Consider the following 22,514-nt stretch of genomic DNA (forward strand, 5'->3'; position numbering starts at 1 on the left):
GCAAAGCAATTTTGGCTTTAAGCCCCCCCCCCCCATTCCATCTGGAGGTGGTTTCTCCCCCCCTCGCCCCCCACCCCCCCCCCCCCCCCAACAGCGTGCCCCCTCAAAATACCGGTGCGAAAGATGTTCAAGATAATATATAGTGGATTAGTGAGCAGCCCTGTTATTTAACAATTGCATTAAGACTCAATTCAGCCAATCTACAGCTTGCAATGTTATTTATATAGATCGTTTTTATTTTCCCCACATGTGTATCATAATAAAAGCGCAATATAAAAGACACGTGGAGTAAGAACACAACACGCCAATGAAACAGATGAAAATCACACAGCCAATTCTGGAAAGAAAATGCCAATTAATGCTACAGTAGTTACCGTGCAAGGGATAGAGCGGGGCTGCACTGTCGCCGCATTGCGATTCAACACAGCGTGGGGACGCAGCTGATGCCAAGGGAGCGTTACCCGGTACGAATTTCAATTGTGCATTTTGTATACTGACACCCCTCTGCCAAAAAATAATTCCCTGTGAAATACAGAAGATGGTACGGTCTGTTTTCCTATAACACCGCGAATTTTCATAACACAAATTGGATATAACGCGATGAATGTATTAGGGAACGCATTTTTCATAACGCGGATGCGAATTGGATAAAACCCAATTTGGCTAACGGAACTGCGTTGCGCAAGGAGGAAAAAGCGGTTGTGCGGCTGCCTCGGCGTAGCATCGTACAAGGCGGGATGCTGCTGGATGTGTCTAGATACTACTCATACTTAATTTGGAGCTTTCGTGACTGCAGGAATTACTCTTTGGTTCTTTCGGTAAAGTCACGTATAAAGAGAAAATAATAAATTAAATACTAGCATACGACGTTTCGATTGCAACACAAGCAATCATCGTTTATACCTGATGATGATTGCTTGTGTTGCAATCGAAACGTCGTATGCTAGTATTTAATTTATTATTTTCTCTTTATACGTGACTTTACCGAAAGAACCAAAGAGTAATGCTACTCATGCGCCTCAGCCGTTGTTCAGCCTGCCTACGCATCTCACGTGTTATCGCGGACTGTGCTTTACCCTATATTATACATTATTACGCAAATTTTCCATGACGCAATGTTCTTAAGGAACGCAACTACAGCGTATAGGAGAACAGACTGTATATCCACTCGTATTCTTTTGAGAAACTATACTACTTAACACACGTGGGGTTTCACAGCCAATATCCTGATTCGCAATTGATTTTTTGCTTAGGCCTCATAATGCTCCGGTCAAATTTGTGTCTTTAACCCCCCCCACCACTACCTGACACAGCCAAACAAATCAAGTTGTCACGTGGCATGGAAGCGTTTAACGATGCACCAACTATTATCGTTTCAGCTCGCCGTGGCGAAGTTGAAGAATAATTCTTGCAAGCAAATTTAGTAATGCTATATATACGACGTTTTATTTAAAATTACATCATCCGGACAAGATCCAAGGATTCAGACAAAAATACAGTAAGTCAGAGTATCCAGATTTAAAGCTTTCGTGACTGCAGGAATCCACACTCTGGTTCTTTCTGTAAAGCCACGTCGGTAGAAATAAAATCAAATTAAATCACGACGTTTCGATTGCAACACAAGCAATCATCATCAGGTGGGAAAACCACAGCAATAATTTTTTTTTTGCTAAAGTGGGAGAGAGATACCGTGGTAAGAGGTTATATAGGTAAGAGGGGGGAGGGGCAAAACATTTTTCTTGCTGTGGTTTTCCCACCTGATGATGATTGCTTGTGTTGCTATCGAAACGTCGTGATTTTATTTTATACCTACGTGACTTTACCGAAAGAACCAGAGAGTAAGTCAGAGTTTTTTTTGCTGATATAAGATTTTGAGACTGTGCTGTGCAACTCCACAATGTTTACCGTGACTGAGGAAGCTTCCAGGATGTGGAGCCGACACACCAGACATCATCATCCCGAACAACACGCAGTACACGCCCAACAACGCATCGGAGAGCTGCAGCAAACTGTACACGGTAACTGTGTTTGCTGTGTGCACGACTTGTGCGTGTTGTGCTCCGTGTGCATTCTACACGAAGTGAGAAAACGTGTCTAACCAGCTGAAGCTATTGTATCTCTCTTCATGTGCAATTTATATTGCAATCTTGTCACAATTTGATCAAAGCGCATACAATTTATTTCGTCCACTCTTGTTTCCAACCTGCGCGCGTGTATAGAGAGTCCGATATGAAGTGCCGCATTTATGTTTGAGAGCAACCTTCGAGAGGACGCGTACAAAAAGCTCTCATTGATATTGCCAAGACCACTCTGGTGTGCCGGTGTGCTGCATGCACGGCGCACCGTGGCCCGCGCGTGGGATTGTGCCCTGTATGCGAATGAGAAAGGCAGCGCGTTATTGACGACCAGCCGCTATTGTTACCTCGCTCTTTGCAGTAAAATGAAAATCGTGCTCTTGTACGACATTATCCTGCTCGTACAACCGAATACACGGAATTTCGCAATAATGTACCTTATTAGGTTAGGTCATTAATTCGACAGATGTTACGCCAAATTGGCGTTTACAGAATTGTGCATCTCTGAATTTTATTTGGGGGAGGCAGCGAACGATTCACGGCCAGTCGCCTATCCGAGCATGCCTTTCGGATTGCTCGATACCCACGATCTTATTTTGAGTATTGTTAATATTTTATTATATGATTGATTTTTCCATGAAATGCAGTTAAAACAAGGTTTGCTGCATTCTTAAGTGCGATTTTATTACTTCTCGGGGAAGACATTTTTCAGTCGGAACACATCTCCAATTACATCATGGATGCCAATAGGAACACGGGGTTCGATAAACAAACATTTCACTTTCCGGACAACTTTTCAGGAACGCATCCTTAAATGATGCCTCTATTTTGACGCTCTGCATTTCCAACCTGCACATATATTTACGTAGATGTATGTACAATTAGGTAGTATTATTCTGCTTGTTTTCCCAGGAAAGCATCACGAAGTCAATGTTCATGTACCATTTATTGAGGGGCTACTACTGTGTGGTGTTATCTTGGCCTGGTCTGGGACTGTTTTGTTGTTATTAAATTTAACCGCCTCTACAGGGAGGGTTTCTACATAACCATAAGATGTGCATTTGGAGGCTTGCCCCCTCTTTTCTCTCTGCCTGATGAAGACCGCTTGTGTTGCGATCGAAACGTCGTGGGTTTTTTGCTTTTATTCTTTTCAATTTATTATTTGTATTTGTACATTTTTATTTTATTATGTTATTTTTATTTTCTATCTACGTGACTTTACCGAAAGAACCAAGAATATGAATACAAATTTTTTGTTGTTGTTTTTGCTGCCTTGCCCAAGCGTGATAAATCAGACGTACATAATTAATGTATTCATGATTTATTTATATTTAGTGACCTGCTTACCTTATTCTCTATGTTGCACTCCAATAGTTTGTTTGCATTGTCTGCTGCTGTAACTTGCTGACACGGCGATACTGGACATGTGAAAAAGAGCTTCTAAAGCTCATCGGATTTCTCCAGTCGAAATATTCAGATTTTGAAGACTCGCGAGCAATTATTGCCAAGCGTAATCCCAACTGAGCAACTTTTCGGGGGTCATTTTTCAAATTCGGCAAATTTGGACCACGACGCCTTTTCACAAATGGCCTCCTCTTGCGAATGGCCACCACGGCAACGTGAGCGTCCACCGAGATGCAGAGCATTTTCACCGTTTAAGGCACCCTTACAGTAAGTAATAACCAGGGCGGCCGCTGTGATTCAAACCGTGAACCTCCGGTAAAAAGCTGTCGTGCTGGGCCATGTCATGGCCCCGTAATATGAAGCGCCACAATTATTTTGAAAGCAGCTTTGAACAAAATGAGTAAAAGAGCTCTTAATACGACTACGAGTGTTCTGTAGTTGGTGTGTGCTATGCAGGTGGTGCAACTCTGTCTGCAGCGAGGTTTTGTGCCCTGCGTGTGTGTACAAGCGACAATGGGCGAGCGCCGTGGTGATCTGTGCCCAAATGTTGTCATATTTGTTTATAGGATTTCCTTTCTCCATTCAGTTTTCAAGCTCTGTAAAAATATATACCAGACAGCTGTGCCCCTTTTTCTTTGATGGCAGCTTTGGAGAAGATTCAGAAAAAGGGAGTGCTCATTATTACTACTACAACTTCCATGTAGTCTACATCAACTATTTGGCAAATTGCAGTTTGCAAGCGCCTATGAAAGCAGGCATGGCACGTGCGGGGGTGGTGTGGTAAGCACCACACTCAGCAACCTTTGTCTCTCCAGTACCGATGTATACACCTCGCAGCAGGTACTCAAGAGTCAAACTAGCGTAGGCCCAAAGTTCAGGTAATGGCCACAGATGGCAAGCCGTGGCCTGGAATCAAACCGAGGTTGCCGGATTTGTAGCACTGTGTGCTAAGCTCGATAACCGCTGCTCCAGACCTCGCAAGCAGCAAAAACGGACACACGCAGGCAGGCACGTGCACACGCATGGCCGCACAAGTCTCAAGGCACACTCCTCGTGAAATATTTCGCCTATCCATCTTCCACGGAGCGCAATAGCCTAAAGTGAAAAACCGCGCCGAACACAAGACACAGTGCAGACAGCCTGCGCAATTAATACTCTCAAGCGCATATAGTCTTGACTGCTGCTCGCTGCACGGACTGACTTCCAGAGTTTATTTTTTAAGGGGATGATAGAGGTTACTCTCGTTGCTTTCCCTCGGGAAATATAACATCCCCCTCCCCCACCCCTGTCTGCGGCGCATCCAAGGGCACCGAGACTCACATTGTTTTCACCGAAACTACACATTTCCTAAAAACTTATATCCTTGAATCTTATATCTATAATCTCAGAGATCTGACTAGTTCGTGGGGGGGGGGGTGGGGGGAATTGGATTCAAAACACTTTCATGAAAGTATTTTAATTATTAAAACCAGACGCAACATAATCCTGTTGTACAAAAGTTTGCGCCGTTGACGGGTGCATTTGCGTGCTGCGGTGCGCCAACTTCTTTGCACAGTGAACTGCGCAAAGTATGTGGAAGCTCCCTTAACCGACTACCATGCCAGCTTGTTTATGATCAGTAGCAGTTCTTAACATTATTGTTTTACGCCAAACCCAAGTGCTGGACTCACCTGCACCAAGTTGGCAGTCCTTGATCTGAAACTGCAGCTCGTTCTCATTCGGTATGTCCTTCCATGTCGCTAGGAATACTTGCCGGTCTGCGCAGATATAAAACAAACACACAAATCACAAATGTCAAGCAACGCAACATGTAATACGCATCTGCTCGCACGGCGAACGCTCTGTGGCACTTCTCTACGGACAGCGACACGCCACGCGGACACGCAACAAGAAACAGCATTGTACGCGTGTGTAACATGACTGGCCCTCTGTCAAACCCACCGCAGGATGAAAATAATGCTGTATTTGGTCAAGGAGTGTTGTTTTACAATACTTCACAACGATGGTCAGCATGGGTTGGTGAAAGGGGCCCCCCACTCACGTTAGCTGTTGTCGGGAATATCGAACCCAGGTCGCCAGGTCCATGGCGTAGTGCGCTAACCACTGTGCCAACTAAAGTCTTTCTTCATTGCAAGCATTACAGAGCAACTGCAATTTCACATTCAGGTGGTCAAGCCAGATAACCGCGTCAGGGGTAGCAGAGTATCGCTGTGATGTCTCCTTCCTATTTGTGATTCGGGCATTTCGTATGTGCTGTGAAGAATGGCCATTCCACGAAATGTCATCTATTGTATACTCTTTCTTTTGAAAGCAGTGTTATTGACAAATTTGTTGAGTTTTTGTTACGTAAGAAAAAAACTATCCTTTGAGTCACATCTCGACTACAAATCATGACAATTTCATCACATCATTGGAGTGGTGCTAATTAGAAAATTAAAGCAACACTCAGCCTCATTGTTTTTGATTGTTCCGTCAGTTTAAATCCCTGTAATGCATGCAATGACCGTGGCTCCTATTTACGCCACGGGGCGTTAAAGAATAAACCAAGTGGCAGTGATGCCGCTCGTTAGCGAGGGCGCACGCGCCGCGTATCCACGACAGCGCCGCGTTTCCACGACAGCGCCGCGTGTCTACGACGGCGAGAGTCTGCGATGTCATTCTCCGCTACCGTTAGCCATGGCCAGGACTTGAGCTCAGGTCAATAGGCTCATAGCGGAGTGCACTAACCAATACATCTCTTCTCAAGCCCTGCTATTCATTAGCGAGTGCCTATTTGGGAAAACACAGCGTGCAAAGGAGACTTGGGACCAAACGCTGCACACACGGCTGCCTTGATGTCAACTTACAGTTTTCAGGTTCAACCTTCCACGCAAGTTATCCTTTTAGTCGAGTCAAGCTCACGTGGCCAAGACCATGTTCAGATACCAATTCGCGGCTATGTTTGTGTGTGTGTGTGCGTGCGTGCGCACGGCGGCAGCTGCTGGGAATGGATCCCAAGTTTTAGTGGGATTGGAGTGCAGTACAGGACACGGACCGCTACACCGCAGCGCTTTCTTGCCATTCAAATGGCAACGTTAAAATAATATTTATTTTAATTCAAGGTAAGCTGGATGGGAGATCCGTTTTAATCCCATTAAAATTACCGACGCCAACGCGTTCGGTGGTCGCGAGAGAGGCACGGGCGCCACGTGTGCAAAACGTGCTCATTAAAAAAGCCGGTGTCCCGGCGTGTGCAGCTCTGAGCCCGAGCAGGTTTACTTCATCCAATCTCCACTCCCTCGACGAGTGGGGGGGGGGGGCTTAACTGGCTCGGAAGTCATTTAGCGGCGCAAAACTCACTCTCGCCCCTCCTGTTGCAGCGTTAAACATTTAACGGCTACATTTGCAGGTACGCCGCGCTTGCGAAAAATTCAAGGCCCGCAATGCACGCGTCGGATCGTGGCACGTGGTCGACGCTCGGCTAGCCGAGCATCCGCGGAAGATGAAAAAGTTGGTTTGAGACAAGCAACCGGCTTATGTCCTGGGTCGATAACTGGGAACGTATAGATGGGTAAAAACTCAGATTCTTAAGCTCACGATACAAACGTCGATACCCGTGGGTGAGAATCAATCATTTGAGACTTATTGTAAATTATATGCAACGACATGCCAATATAAAACCATTTAGCATTAACCTTACAGATATCCGCTTGCAAAAGTCCAATGGCAATTCTCTAAGCAAGACGTTTTTTTCCTACGTTGAAAAATTACTCCGATTTTAATTATGCAATCTAGGTATAATTGGGAATGTAACGAAACGTGCATCGATTCAGTGATTAAACTCGTAGGTTGGCTGAGCCAGTCCTGCACCTCACCCATTAACCCTCAGCATCGAGAGGTGGGGGGACACGGAGGATCCCAACCGCAGCTGAACACGTTTAATCAAATTCTTGCTTGCTTATGGTTTTCAACAGCTAGCTGAAACCTAAGATGCCACCAGAACACCACCGATGCCAACCATCACAACCCACACCAAACATCCACATCACACAATCTGTGCCTCGAGAATAATGCAGCCAGTCCCATTAGACCAACGAAGGCACAGTACATGGAGTATATCATTCGGACATTGAGTACCCCATTAAGATGTGAAGTACCAAACTGCCTTTAGGTGCGTAGGATGCACATCAGCCCATGGTGGCGAGGCGTACGCAGCGCTGGTCCCATCGCTCTTGTGCGTTCCACACTTGACCTTTAATCATAGCTCACAAAATGCCAGCAATTACCCCACTAGAATAAAAAAGCGGATGGCCTGAACTAGTCACCCCTGCACAAAGTCTTAAGCCTCGTTGCGTGGGCAGGGAATACCATGGCCTGATGTGTGAATGCAAAGGCAGCACTATAATAAGTTGAAAAATACAGAAAAGGATATCACTGTGGGAGTAAGAGCTTGCTAACAGAAAATTCCCCCGGGAGCACGAACGAAACACGTCGCCTGCCCTAGCCACCTCAACACAGAGTCTAAAGCAGGGAAGACAACAAGTTGCTGCTAGGGGAATGTATAAGGAGCTGATTAATAAGTTGAGAAATCCTTAGAGGGGAATAACAGCATGCCACTCCAGCCCAATGCCCCGGGGCCTCAATTACACACTAGCACACAAGGCCAAATGCGCCGACAGTCTACAGGACAAGCCGGAAGAGCGTGGAAGGATGGCGCTTGTGAGCAGTGGGGTGGCGGATTGGGCATGCGAGAGGGAACGACGGTGGGTGAGGGGTGGGTGGGGGAGTGACGGATGAAATGTGTCATACTGTGGCTGACGAATGCTCCGCATTAATCTCACCCCTCTAACCTTCCTCAACCCCGATGGGAGGAATGGAGGCTGGCTGGCTTGGCAGGCGTGAAAGGGAACGGGCGTCGACTGCACGCGGTGGGGGCCGCTCGGCCAGCCGAGAACCGTCCTCATGGTCAAGAGGAGGCCGTACGCACGAGGCAGCGGGATGGCGAGCCTCCTCCATGGAGTCAACGCGGAGAGCTAAAAACCGCCGAGTCAATCCCCTCGCATAAAACATTCACGGAGCACATGCCGAGAGGCAAGGTCGGCGTGCCGGGGAGCAGGGCTGGCAGATCCACGAGCCAGGTCAGCCGGGGTGCACGCGCACCGAAATGCTAGTCTGCTCATAATGATTAATGGATGGTTTTTCTCCTTTGTTGAAAAGGGGCCATGGATTAAAACATTGGCTTCGTGTCAAGCGGCCGTTGAGAATTAAACGGGTAATTGAAGAGCAACGGCACGGCACGCAAGCTCCGTGCATCGACGAGGGGGTTGAGTGTGCACCTCAAGCTACGATACGGACCATGTGGCCAAGATTTTAACTTAAGATTGCTGGACTCATGAAGTGGTGGGGGCTAATAACAACAATGCAGACGGACGAAAGATGAAGGTTTCTAGCGTTGCTGTTTACAACATTGCTGGGATAAGTGCTGTTCGCGAGCACCTATTTAGGCTCGGAAAGGCGTGAGAGGTGAACGATGTGACCAGCACAGCGCACGGTCCCCTCGTCTCCCCCAGTGCTTATGTTCACACAGAAACAGGTTCTCATCTAAATCAGAGTCAACCTAACGGAAGGCCGGGACCGAATCACTCGCCACTGATGTCAGCCATGGCTGGAAAATGAACTCGGCTCGCTCGGTTTCATCATACAGTATGTTCTAACATCCGCAGCACTGTGAAATACAAACACACACGTGTACTTCCACACACCCACACAAGAAAACGTTTACCGACAATAAACAACAGCACTAAGTATTGTGCTCGTACCAGGCATGGAACACTTGGAAGCCATGTGAAGTGGCCAATAATTTGCTGGGAGGATCTCACAGGCAAAACACTCACTCCCACACAGACGTGTTTCCACACCGCATCACACAGTCATTAAGGGCAGTGTCACCTCAGGGGAGGCTCAGAACAGGTTCAGATATCACTCCTGAATGGTGTTAGCTTTGGCAGGGAATTGAACTCAGGTCACCCTTAGGCCATAGCACAGTGTGCCAACTAATGTGCCACCGGTCTCCACAAATGCACACAAACTCACACGTGCCGACAGACACACTGGAGCACTCGGGAGTGGAATTATTCGTGCCCTTGGCGACTCGATGAATTGTCGCGATTCAGGCTCACAAATCAAGTCAAGAATCAATAAAAAAACATGTTTTTAACACTGGTAAATAATATGGCCACTCGTAGCTGGAAGGGATGACAACAAAACACATGATATACAATGTACACATTTTTTTAACACCAATTCTTAAGCACATGAAACAATAAATACATCACGGGCGTAGGAATGGGGATATATATGGTGACATCGATAAACCGATGCATCGTCCCCACCTCTGACTCGCCGCCAGCCCTAACAACAAGCTGACGCTCTCAGACGAAGGTTTCCCTCCGAAACGCTTCATCCGACACGGCCGGGAAAAGCCTCCAGAGGGAATCTGTCTCCAGGAATAGAAAGCGCCCGACTCTCCTCCTCGCCCCCCCCCCCCACCCATTCCGGTGCATGAACTTATTAAATTCCGCGAGATCCCACGGCTTCCTAACCACACGTGTCGCACCTGGGCGACACCCCGGGGGGATCAATTATGGCGGCCGCCACTGAGCAAATATGAACGGCCTCAAGCAGCGCTGCCTCCGCAGTGTGTGTGTGTGGTGGCGCTCAGGTAAGAAAGAGAAGGCAAAAGAAGGGATGTGAAGGAAGGTACGGTCAAGCGGCGAAGATATCGAGTTTGCAGGCGGTGCAGACACCCGGTGCCTGGGCCCCTCCAGCCCCGGTGGTTACGAAGAGGTGGGTGAAAAAAGCAGAACAGCGGTCCCATTTAATTCCTTACACCAGGGCCCGTGCCAACGATGCCAGGCCAATGGGATGGTGGAGGCGGGCGGGAGGGCTCACGAAGCTACGTGGAGTGGCCGCGGGTTTTCGAGCGCGGTGCTAAGATACAACGCGGGGCTCGTCACACCGTGGTCACATCAAGTTCATCCAGCATAAATAAAGATTAAAAAAAGATTCTGATGATCCCAGCTTCCACCTTGAAGGGTTGAGGAGGGGTCATTACGGGGGCGGCCAGGGAGGCACGTCGCGAGCTGCGTGAGATTAAATCGGGCGCTTCGTTTGCCGGGGCGGCTCTGATAAACGACGAACAGAAATACAGTGGCCTCCGGTGGTTATCATGCGGCTAAATGTGCGTCCACGCAAGAGGAGCGTGCGTTTGAAAAGCAACTGCGTGCGATTGTTGTGGTCGTGCTTCACAGCTCTCCGAAGGGTTGCTGGACTTGTATACGACATGTGTTGGGGGTGTGTGCATTGAGTTGTCCGCTCGTACCGATCCGACAGCCGTTTTCTAAACAGGTTTCTGGCTTACGGCCCAGGACCGATAACCGCGCGTGCAATGATAGATCGATTAACCGATTAAAAATCAACTTATAGGCTCACGATGCACACATTGAACTGTGCGCGTGTGAGAATTACAGATTTATGATTCATCACTGGTTGCATGTAACTAATAATGATATGCCAATGTTATAGTAAGGCCAATAGAGCTAACCAAACTGTAAATGATGAGAAAATAAAAACCTGTTACGAACAAAGACAGCAAAAATTAGACAATAAATAATTGGTTCCTGAATTTTATATTGACCTCGAAACGTTATAAATGCTGTGGGGGTGGGAATTGTTACATTCCTAACAGGAAGTCAATAGAGTTGGCTCCAGTTGATTTAAGCACTCTTGTAATGTGTTTACAGTGTGGGAAGATGCTTGTAAAAGCTAACAAGTAAGTTTGGGCAATTTCACTTGCAGAGTTACGAATACAAATGCTCGTGAACGGGAACACGGGCGCTCTTGCTTAACCCCGTGATTAAACATCGTCACGGTACGTTACAAGCTGTTATCTGCCATAAAAGCAGGGCAGCAAGATGCACTTTTGCGGTGAATAAGCGCGCTTGGGCATGCCCACCATTAAAAGGGATGGGACGGGTCGGTGGTCGAGACTAAAGATGGAGCCGCAGTCAAAGTACAGAACACACCTGAGAGGCGATGTGGAGCGATTAAATCAACTCGCACGTAGGCGATGGAATGTCGCATCGCAGGATCCATCAAGCCGATGGTAACGAGTTTGGGGGGGGGGGGAAATCTTCATCCAGCAGTGGATAGATCATGGCCGTAGATTTTACGTGCGAATAAACAAACCGTTATGTTTCCCAAACAGCAGTAGGCCGTGCAGATACGGGGATTACAGCGGGGATGAATGCACGGCAAGCTCGCTGCCTGCGCTTTCAACTAAACATCTTGGGGAATTAACAAATACACACGTCCAGCTTTCCAGAAAAGTCTTTGACTTTTTACGTGCAAAAACCTGCAGCATTAAATTTTATGCAGATAAATACCAGCCGGTTGGCACTGCGTGAAATAAAAAAAAAATGCGCACGACGGTTACGCTTGTTTCTGTTGTGTCGCCATTGTTTTATTTATTCGGATAAATTGCCGCGTGCAGACGTGCAACTGAAACACGTCGGGACATCACCGCATTCATAAATCCCATTTACGTGAAATGGAATGCAATTTGCCCCCTCAAACCGTTTCAATCACAATGCAAATGTCAAGGATTCAATGAGACCTTTTGCATCATACCGGCCACGTTGAATCGATACAACGCAACCGCGCGAACAATGGGAACAAATTTGACACCGGGACCGTAACGACTGGGAGGCACCGGATGAAGAGGCGCGGGCAACAATGTGGCGATGACACACGCACAACGTGGAATGACAACGCACCCATGACATGCGACCAGCGAAACGTCGGCCGTTCGCAGAAGCGCAGAGGCACCGATTTGTTTACCGTTTAGGAAACAAAGCGAGACGAACCGTGCACGTAAAGAGAGTTTGTCCCCCGGAGGGATTTCGTTCGCGATAAGGTGGGGGGGGGGGCTGGCGCCGCGGGCCAACTCACCCATTTTGCCATCCTCCACAAACAGGACGCTGAGCGGCACCAAGCAGCTGAAGTAGAACACGTCAATGTTGTTCTTCACAGCCACCTGTCGGCAACACGGCAACACGGGGGTGGGGGGGGAGGGTGGGCAGAGGGCACCGACGATCAGGACTTGCCCGTTTTATTTTTCGCGATGAACCTGGCAACCAGAGTTATATTCCTGCCTCTGGCTAGCATCCATGGTGATATCTGAACTGGTCCTCGGTGATCTCCCACCAGCCCTCTTTGCCAATGTGCAGTGACCGGTGTTAAGTATGGTCAAACAACCCCCGACACAAGTAAATGCCACGGGTCATGCCCACTTTGAATAAATAAGTAAAAAGCAGAACAATTCATGGTTGTACTGTGCTTCTATGCTCCCCTACTTTCAACCTGCACTGACCAGCGTGGTTGCAGCATGGTCAAATAACCCCCACGTTTGTCATTCAATTACCACGGTCCTGCCTCCATACATAATATATAACATCCTTCATTATCCAAGCAAGCCTTGCATAGTCTCTCAAGAGTCTTGTTTATAAGGGGGGGTCCTGCATTGGGATGTTTGCCTGATTCTATGTTTTAACGAGAGTACCTGCAGAGAGCTCACTCAAATAAGGAAAATAACGTCTCCAATGCATGTTGTAGTGACATCGGGGATGTCGCTGTATGGTGCCGGCTCGGAAGGGTCTTGCCGTTCGATGTTCCGACATCGTGGACAGCACCGTGTGGGTGGCTGTGTGTAACACCAGCCCTAGCGGGGCTTGGCGAGCACTGGGATAGTGCGGGCACCACGCACAGCGTGTGGTGGGGGCTCCCCCGAGGGGGAGGGGGTGAGTGTGAGCCCAGGGGCAGGGTTGCCCTGGGCCGTGGCACTCTGGTTGACCCCATAGACACGTGATCCGAAATGCCCACACAGGGGGCCCCAGGTGGGGGGACTCGTGGGGGGACTAGTGGGTGATCACGTGTCCGGAGAGAGCTCTTGAGAAGGATCGAGAGGGAACGAGAATGTTCAAGAAGGCGGGCGGGGCCGAAGGTGGAGGGGCCCCGACCGTAGAGGGATAAAAGGCGAGAGGGACCGGGGTCGCTGCATTCTACAAGCTGGAAGCTCAACATATACAAGCTGGAAGCTCAACATCTACAAGCGGGAAGCTCTCAGTCTCAAGCTGAAGCTCTCCATCCTACGAGGCAACCACGTGGTCTGAGACCCGAGTGAGGGGTCGACCCTTCGTAGCAGTAACTGTAGTCTGGTAAAGGGGCAGTTACCCCTTTGTGTTCCGGTGTTACAAATAAAGGTGTTTGCCTCTAAAAGGAGCAACGTCTGAGACTCAGTTGGACCCACTACACATGCACAGATTGGTCACACACAACACACACTTAGTGTGAAGCATACTCCTAGTTACCCAGCACCATGCGGGTGGGTTTGGGGGACATGAAAGCCACACGATAAAAATCTGCACGATCCATCAATACCGCCTCCTCCTGAGCATTGAATTACAGGCGCACGCAGCCCCACGGCAAGACTCCCTGACCTGCTCCTCCTCCTGCCCCCACGCACAACTCGTAGCGCAATCTCCCGCGTACGCATACCGCCGCGCTTGCGTCAAAGTAACCGCGCACGTCACGCAATTGCGCGCAACGGGGAATAAAATTGCCGGCAATGAAAATGTCAACGAGTTAGCTAGCGCGCCGCACAATGCGGGCACGCCAGGTCACGTGACCTTGGACGCGCGTTTTTACAGACGAGACGAGGCACGACCAGATGGCTGGGTTACGAGTTTAACAGTTACACGGCTCTTCCTGCGTCTCGTACCGCGGCCGTGCAGCGCATCGTTAGAACGATGCGGATATGGAGACAAGCGCAACGTTAATCCAACGCATAGCAGGCAAGAGTTGGTGGATTATGTAGCAAAGCTTTGCGATATTTCTAAACACCCTGGGGTTGCAAAGAGATAGCAGTACATCGAAATTAATTTTGGAATCTATCTAGGCCGAGTGATGAGTGTTGTCCCCTCGTACGCATGGTGGCTTTTCTCTGGGCACTCTGGATTCCTCCCACATAGAAAACATCCGTTAATGGGACTGCTAAACATTGGAAGGTGCACCCTCCCAAAACACTAACCTGACATTCATCAACATGAAAATGACCTTTTTTTATCTACTGTGAAGGAGTCACTGCTCAAAACGTCAATGATGATATTTTATAAGGCAAGTGTTATTCACGAATGTGTTGAGTTTTTCCTTAATTGTGTCTGTGCACCACTGTCAATAAAGCAGCATTTGCCAACTAATTTGTTTACTTCGGAGAAATGAGTCTTGAGAAACTGAGGCTTTCCTGTATCAATACAGTAAAATACTATTACAGTCGACGCTGAATACAAATCCAAGCAAGTGTGCTTATATATCAGAATTTGCTCATTGCCTCTGCCCACCAGTGCAATGTGAGCATGTGTTGCTATTATCAAAGCTGTGCTTATATCCAGGTTGCACTGCATTACTATTTTAGTCAGATGATAACTTTCAAAATGTCCTTTTCCTAACATTAAAAGTAAGGTTAAACGAGATGCTCAACACAAGGCAAGGCGACAATCTCTCTCAGGGCAATTATTTAAAACCAACACCATAACCGCACATTATTTATAGCGGCGGTGCGAGGTTGAGCCGCCCTGCACAGCAGGAAGCGACGCTCATCTTCGGCGCCAATCTTAGAAGAAATGCCGTGAGAAGTCTTGCCACCAGACAACTTGGAAGCTTATCTTCAATTCATACCACAAGCCGGTGCTTGGTGTTTCACCTTTCCATTAGCAGTGTGTGTGCACACGCACGCGTTTCCTATTTCACTGGAATGTGTTTGTTTGTCACATTATGTTAAGACATAGGGAAGGATGACATTTGACGTTATGATTCGGTAAGAGACTATTGTGGAGTGAAACGGTAGCACTCCACTTAATTCCCTGCACTACTAACCCCGTGTCCCGAGCTGGATTCATTGTACAAAGCTCCGGTTGATTATTTTTATTGTTTATAAAAAAATGTCCCTGCAACGTGTAAAACCCTCCCTTCTCATGTTACACATGCTCAACCGTTTTGGCCGTTTCACCATGGAAAAAATAGCCTCTTTGCTCAAAACGGGTCTTACCCCTAGAATAAACAGACTGATCGATTACTGCCCCTGGCAAACATTAGTGGCAAGTGATAATCTGAAGGGAGTCCTGGACCCACCCCTTCACCGAGCCACACCGATCAGCGTGGTGAACAATCCCCATGACGCGTGACATGGCATGGATGGGGAGCACTTCATCTAGCAGTGATTTGACCAAGGGCTGTATATTTTCACAGCCCAGCGAGATCGCTTTCAAGGGAGAGCGAGGTTTAAATAAGTTACAGTACAGCAAAAGAGACATTCCGACATGTAAAGCAATGCTGAAAAAGCCATTTCAGAAAAAAAATTGGAAAATTGTATAAAATGTGAATTGCAAGAATGAAATATAAATTTTAGTAATTGACATTACATTAATATTTAGCGCATTGGTAGGCTTCTCCGAATCCTGGGCAAATGCACCGAAATGAGGCAGGCGCTTGTTAAAAATCGGCGACGCAACATCTCTCTCGTGGCGGCACGCGCCAACCCACCAAGAATAATGTCTTTAAAAAAAAAAATCTGAAAAAATAAAAGGAGAACAAGAACAATTGAGGAGTAGATGATAATGAAGCCAATCCTCGCCAAATTTCTCCCTGGTCATTCAACGACGGGCGAAGGCAACTCAGAAAGGTCTGCCTTTGAGCTTTCTTATCCCGTGGGCGGCGACGACTCGAAGGGCGTCACGTCTCGTTCCGCGTACAATGGGGAATCCACTCTCACTTGACAGGCAGGGGAGCTGGTGAACCACGAGCGTGATAGCGAGTGAGGAGCGAGCGGAGTGAGATGCAGAGAGACGGCATGGGAGTGAGTGAGGAGGCGTGAGCGAGCGAGGGGGTGCGTGAGAGAGATGCACATGGAGCAAGAAAGAAATGCATGCAGAGCAAGCAGGGGCAGAGCGAGAGAGCGATGGAGAGAGAGAGAGCAAGAGAGAGAGAAATTGAGTAACGTAGAGCGAGTTGGAGCAAGCCAGCGAGAGAGAGTGCAAGGAGCGAAAACAATGCACAGGAGAGCTTCAAAAAGAGAATGAAAGGGTGAGGGAAAGCAAGCAGAAGAATATGCCTGTAACAGAAGAAGAGCCAGAACCAATGAGGAAAAGATGGATGAATAATAGAGCTTGGGCTGGCAAGGGCAAGCTACATGGCAAGAGCATGCATAGAACAGCCAGCAGGAAACAGAGATAGCAAAAGGAAGTGAAAGACAGCCAGAAAAAGAGGCAGAGCGAGAGCCAGAGCAAGAATTAGTGAGCCAGCAAGAGTGAGAAAATAAGTAAGAGAAAACGAGACTGTAAAACAGAGAACACAGGAAGAGAGTGAGCGAGAGAAAGACGGCAAGCGGGACAGAGGCAAAAAGGATGCGGGAGACAGCGAGAGGCCCGGAGCGAGCAGCAGAAAGCCGTGAATGTTTGTGCCGGCGGCGCACACCATCCGTCAAAAGCAGCGGGAGCCCCGTGCCCTGCTGCTTGCCGCACGACCGTGCAGCAAGTAGGATGCGAAACCTAGCTACTGCAGATTTTGGAGTGTTATTTTCTGCTCCGAGTTAATTTTTTTCTCTGGCATATTCCAGTTACCTCCCCAGGATGAAAGATTTAAAACCACTCCCTCCCCCCCCTCGACCCCAATGCAAGACCCTAATTACAAAAGGTGTATTGGGACGCGGTGAGATGACCCTCTGCTAACATCTCGGTAGCAAGATGTTAACTACTTCTCCTGGTATGCAGGTCGTGGGTGAGATGCCGACCCTGACGCCTATATATTTGGAGCTTGCATGTTCCCCCCGTGGTCGCGTAGATTTTTCGCCAGGTCCTCCGGTTTTTCCCTCCTCATTTAGAAACATGCATTTCAGAGTATTTGGCAGCTATAAATGTTCAGATGATAAACCACTTCGTTGAGATATAATTTATGGCCAGGTCGCTTCTGAAAAAATATATTTTGCTCAATGGGCCTTAACTGGTAACATGAAAATAAAAAGTTTAGTTTAGTTTTAGTTAAATACCCGACATTCTTCTTCTGATTACATTTATTAATCGTTTTGGAGTGCAACCTCAAACTCTCCCTAACGACTTAAAAAATGAAAGCCATGCAACAAAAGACATGGAGACAATTCAACCCAAATACAGTATTCAAACCGGAGCACTATACCAACCGCACAATCGCTGAAAGGAGTTGCGCGCAAGGCTGATATGTATTTTAGTACAAGTTTACTAACACAGTCTTTCCAGACAGCACAGCTGCACCCCAATCTGTTAATATCACCACCTCGCAGCTCAGCTGAATTTCCTGGCAACCATCGGGTTTGGCGCCAGTCCAGTTTCGTCGCCACCTACGACATTATTCTACTGCAAAATGCACTTCAGCGCAGTGTTACGGCTGCCTGCAAATACATATAATTAAAGGGTGAACACGCAACAACGTGCCAACTTGTTTAAAACAAATGTAAGATATCAGATTCTTAGCCGCACGATGTATCATCGATTTGTCTCTTACACGTTGAATACTGCACAGGTAGAGAAATTATATCAGATTTCGATTTAAAGCTTTCGTGACTGCAGGGATTCATCTTCTTGGTTCTTTCGGTAAAGTCACGTAGAATGGAAATAATAAAATAATAAAAATAAAACATAATAAAATAATTCTCACGACGTTTCGGCCACAACGCAAGCAGCCGTCCTCAGGTGAAGAACAGGTCTGTCGGAAAGACAGCATTCAGACGTCTGAATGACACGTCCTGGGCTTGGAGCGTCTATTTAAGCTGGGAGGGAGGAGGAAGAGCGCCTTGACAAGGCGCTCTTCCTCCTTATTATTTTATTATTTCCATTCTACGTGACTTTACCGAAAGAACCAAGAAAGTCATATCAGATTCGTGTTGAATGTAATTAATAAACATCACCTCCAGAAGCCACTGCAGGTGCTACAAGAGCACTACAAATGGAATGGTAAAAATAAAATAGAACACACTCGCAAACAAAATCGCAACCCCCCCCCCACCCCCCCTAATCACTACAGGCGGCGATTTATCCCTAGACTAGTATTCATGCATCGCCCTGCCTTTACGCATGCGCGAACAGACAGAAATAAAGCGCTCTATTGGGAATGATTCCTTGAAGAAGCACGAAGCAGCGATGAGGTCGTGACACCTGTCTCTCCCTCCTCCCTCCGCTCGGGTCTACAGACACCCTAATAATGCAGCTTCAAACGTCCGTCCGATTTAGAGACACCGCTCAGGATTTGCGACCGCGTGCCGCATTAGGCTTGCGGCGGCACGGCGGCCACAGATGGCAACCGCGCGCTCACACATGCTCGCATACAGCGGGTGCTAGGGAACAGGCAAACAAGGCCACTGGCACGAGACAGAAAAAGTGAGTCTGCAACAGGGCGAGAGGGCGAGGCCACTTGGAAGGAATCTCAGGAGCACTTCCGTGCTCCATTCTCTAACGTGGCGGCGGGTCACGCCAATTTCTCAACGGATTCTTCATCTCAAGACATGATGCCCAGAGCACGTCGGAATACATTTAGTGAGCAAATAGGCTACGAAAGGCTGAATGCACCGGTGATGAAACAGCAGCACATAAATGTATTTACTCCTTTGATACAGCGAATAATGTTTTTTTTTTTGCCCGTATATCCAACGAGTACGCGCTCAGCAGTGCCGTGCCCCTGAGCGAGCGCATCGTGTCCCTTCCCGTACCGATTCGCAACGTTATCGTCAGGAGCAGAAGACGGGGGTTCACGTGCCGGGGTCACCAAGGTCAACGTTTGTCGGCGGCGATGACATTTAAATCTCTAATTAAACGGATGAGCTGCCACCGTACCGCAATTAACCGTTCCCCAGTGGCACACACACACACATATATATAACAGGACGCTTAAAAATAATGAAGGAAGATGTTGTGCCGGTCTGTCGAGCTCACTTTTCTGTCATTACTCTGTCCGTCAACGGAACAGTCACAAGAGGAAAGCAAAGAAATAAACGTGACAGGAAGACAATTATGCAATTTTATCCAATGGAACACAGCCTGCTTGCTTCTCGATGCCCTTCAAGCTGAGATGCATGACAGGCTGTCGAGAAACAAACCGATGTAAATCACTGTACGCTAATTTTCCTGACTAAGCATTGCTCCCTTCCTCCCACGATGCGGTGTCCGCCATCGCAAATGAGGACACACATGGCGATGGCATGATCTGGATTTTTTTGTTTAGGCGCCTCCCGATTCAATTGAATAATCGAACTTTCTTTTATGCATATTTTTTACTGTCTTGTGATTTTGTTGTATTTATTTTTTGTTCTATGTCGTTCGAACAGTTTTGAACACTCCCATCAGCCGATATGAAACATTGCCATACAATTTGCATATCATTTGCATTCATCGCAAATACTCGATTCTTAAGCAATTCAGGAAATACCATGGCAATATTTTATCGGAGTTGACAAAATTGGCGTAACGCGCACACCTAATTAATTATTACACGTTCGATTGAGAAATTATATACCTGACCGTTATAAGTTCAATTGAGACATGACATGCCCAGTTTTGAGAGATTAAATTTCTCATCATTACATACCTCGTGTTGGAACATTAAATTCCTAATCGCTCCAAAGATATTATTGAGACGTGACATTCTTAATCATTATAGGCCTAGTTTTGATTCACCAAGCGTCCAATCTTTTCATGCCAAGTTGTGAGACGTTAATATCCCAATCGTTAAACGGCAAGTCGACACATCAGCCACCTAATCGTTCCGCGTCTAGTTTTGGAACACGTCCACACAGGTGGGCGGCGGCAGATGGCGGGGCAGCAGACCCCCTTGACAGAGCACCCGCTCCAGCACGGCGTTACCTGCAGGTTGTTCAGGGGATCCATCTTCATGACGGGGCCCAGCGTGTTGAGGGGGAGCGACACGTCGATGGATTGGTTGGGCATGAGGGGCGCGTGGACCTGCAGGGGAGAGGCTGGCACCACGCCAAAGCTGGGCACAGCGCAGGAGGGGTGGAGCGGCGGGGAGGTCGGTCGGGGAGAAACGGTTGCGAGCAGGCGTGGCGAAGACGAGCGATAGTGTGGCGGGCGAGGGTGAGAAGTGGACCAGAGGGGACGGAGCGGGAGTTGATGCAGGGAAAGGGGGTGGAGAACAAGCACCGTCAGAAAAATCACTGCGAGATACACGCAGGGCTAACAAGTTGTGACATTAAAGCGCATGTTTGTGATCAACGCTTGTCCCTTCAGATAGCTTCTTAGAGGTAGCGTTATTATATCACGTCTACTTTGAATAGAGCTCATTGGAACTTGCTTCATCATTAGGGATAGCCCTGAATAAGACATACGCATCTCAAGAAACTGACGGTTACATTCTTAACGCTTTCCAACTCAGATTGAAAGCATAAATGTGCTCGCTAAAATCAAAACGTTGACCAAAGTTCGGCAATAAAAATACCGCGTGCGCCGGCACCTAGCCCAGTCCACACGTAACACACCACACGACAGTTATCGCTCGTTCATGGGACACTTTTTGCCAGTATCAAGATGATAAAAAAGGCTTTCACCCTTTCTGGCAATAAATCCAAGTGTTAAGATGTTAAAACACCAAATACACCTATAACAAGGCATTAAGCCTGCATGAACCAAACATACCATCAACCACACGCGCACACATCTCATTTTTAACCAAACACTTCCGAGGGCCGTCGCACGCGAGGAAAGCGTCAAGCTTGCGCGCGATTTTTCTTCCGTGTTCAGCAAGTGCCGACGCCGCAGTGCCACGCACCTGTTCTTGTTGAGCTGGATGGCAAAGTCGGTCATGGCCTGCAGGGCCTTGTTGGTGAAGGACAGCTCCATGTAGATCTGGCTCTGGCGGCGTGAGAAGGTGCCCTGGATCTCCAGGCCCTTGGCCTTCACGGCTGGCAGCCACATCTGCAAAGGTCCGACGACGGGAACAAGAAAACCAACCACGCCAAAAACAAAACAAACGCGCGCGCGCGCGCACACACGCAGAAAAATATGAGTCACCACAAATGTAATATCGTGTTTCCTTACACGTGATGTCAAGGCCAGTAGTGACAACAGCGATGAACAAAATGATTACTTTTAAAAAATCTAGCACACAACAAACGTATTTGAGTATCAATTTATACTACTTTATCAACAGCGTAAAACTTCGACCATGAACAGTGAGAGTGGGAGCAGCGAGATAAGCCAGCCCTGTCTTTCCCAAAAGTTCCACATCCTACCACCAATGCTACACAGTGGTTGGGCACGTTTTAATGTAAATATAATCAATTAACTATCGTTTATATATTGCAGGACAAACTGTCAAATGGGGGACAGAGGCCCCTTCACTTAAAAAGACTGGAAAAAGCAGGGCCGGCTTGTTTTTGCTATTAGTAGCGTTGCAAAAAAATTAATCGCGGTAGTGTTGGATTCGCTTAAAAATAACAACAACCCCCGGAATAAAGTAGAACCCGCAAAAGGAAATGAGCGCTGTCCCCAATGCTCGTTTGAACAGGAAGACACTTTGAATCGCACTTCACCTTTTATGTCAAAAGCTCACCTTGTCTCTTAACTTTTGCACTTGCTTTACATTTACATAATCAAGAGGGTGTGGACACCCCCCAAACAACAGTTTATCCGCCCCCAAAATATATGATGAAGAATCATTTTTTCCAAGCCGAGAACCATGTGCCAAAAATCGCAGCGCCGTTTTCCCATGGTCTTACATTCACGAGACTTTTCTCGAAGGATCCATAACGGTCCTGCAGAAATGCAGTGTAAAAATACACCAAGGAGTCAAGAAGTAGTGGTAATAATAACATGAAATAGTTAACTCTCGATTATCCATGTCGTGGTTTATCCGGATTGCGTATTGACAGTGATTGCTAGTTTAATTATTAGCAGCTCCTAA

General features: G+C 47.6%; 1 protein-coding gene across 3 annotated transcripts in view; it reads right to left on the bottom strand.

The window, feature by feature from the left end:
• Window positions 1-22,514, bottom strand: part of LOC144945303 (AP-1 complex subunit beta-1-like) — a 72,160-nt gene that overhangs the window by 24,562 nt on the left and 25,084 nt on the right. For all 3 annotated transcript variants that reach the window (XM_078873715.1, XM_078873712.1, XM_078873713.1), the window contains 4 exons: window positions 21,381-21,526; window positions 20,459-20,588; window positions 12,468-12,552; window positions 5,150-5,236 (listed from right to left, as the gene is read on the bottom strand). In XM_078873715.1, coding sequence (XP_078729841.1) covers window positions 5,150-5,236; window positions 12,468-12,552; window positions 20,459-20,588; window positions 21,381-21,526 — 448 coding nt within the window. The remainder of the gene's footprint in view (window positions 1-5,149; window positions 5,237-12,467; window positions 12,553-20,458; window positions 20,589-21,380; window positions 21,527-22,514) is intronic.

Source organism: Lampetra fluviatilis, chromosome 37, assembly GCF_964198595.1.
Source record: "Lampetra fluviatilis chromosome 37, kcLamFluv1.1, whole genome shotgun sequence".
Taxonomy (NCBI): Eukaryota; Metazoa; Chordata; class Hyperoartia; order Petromyzontiformes; family Petromyzontidae; genus Lampetra; species Lampetra fluviatilis.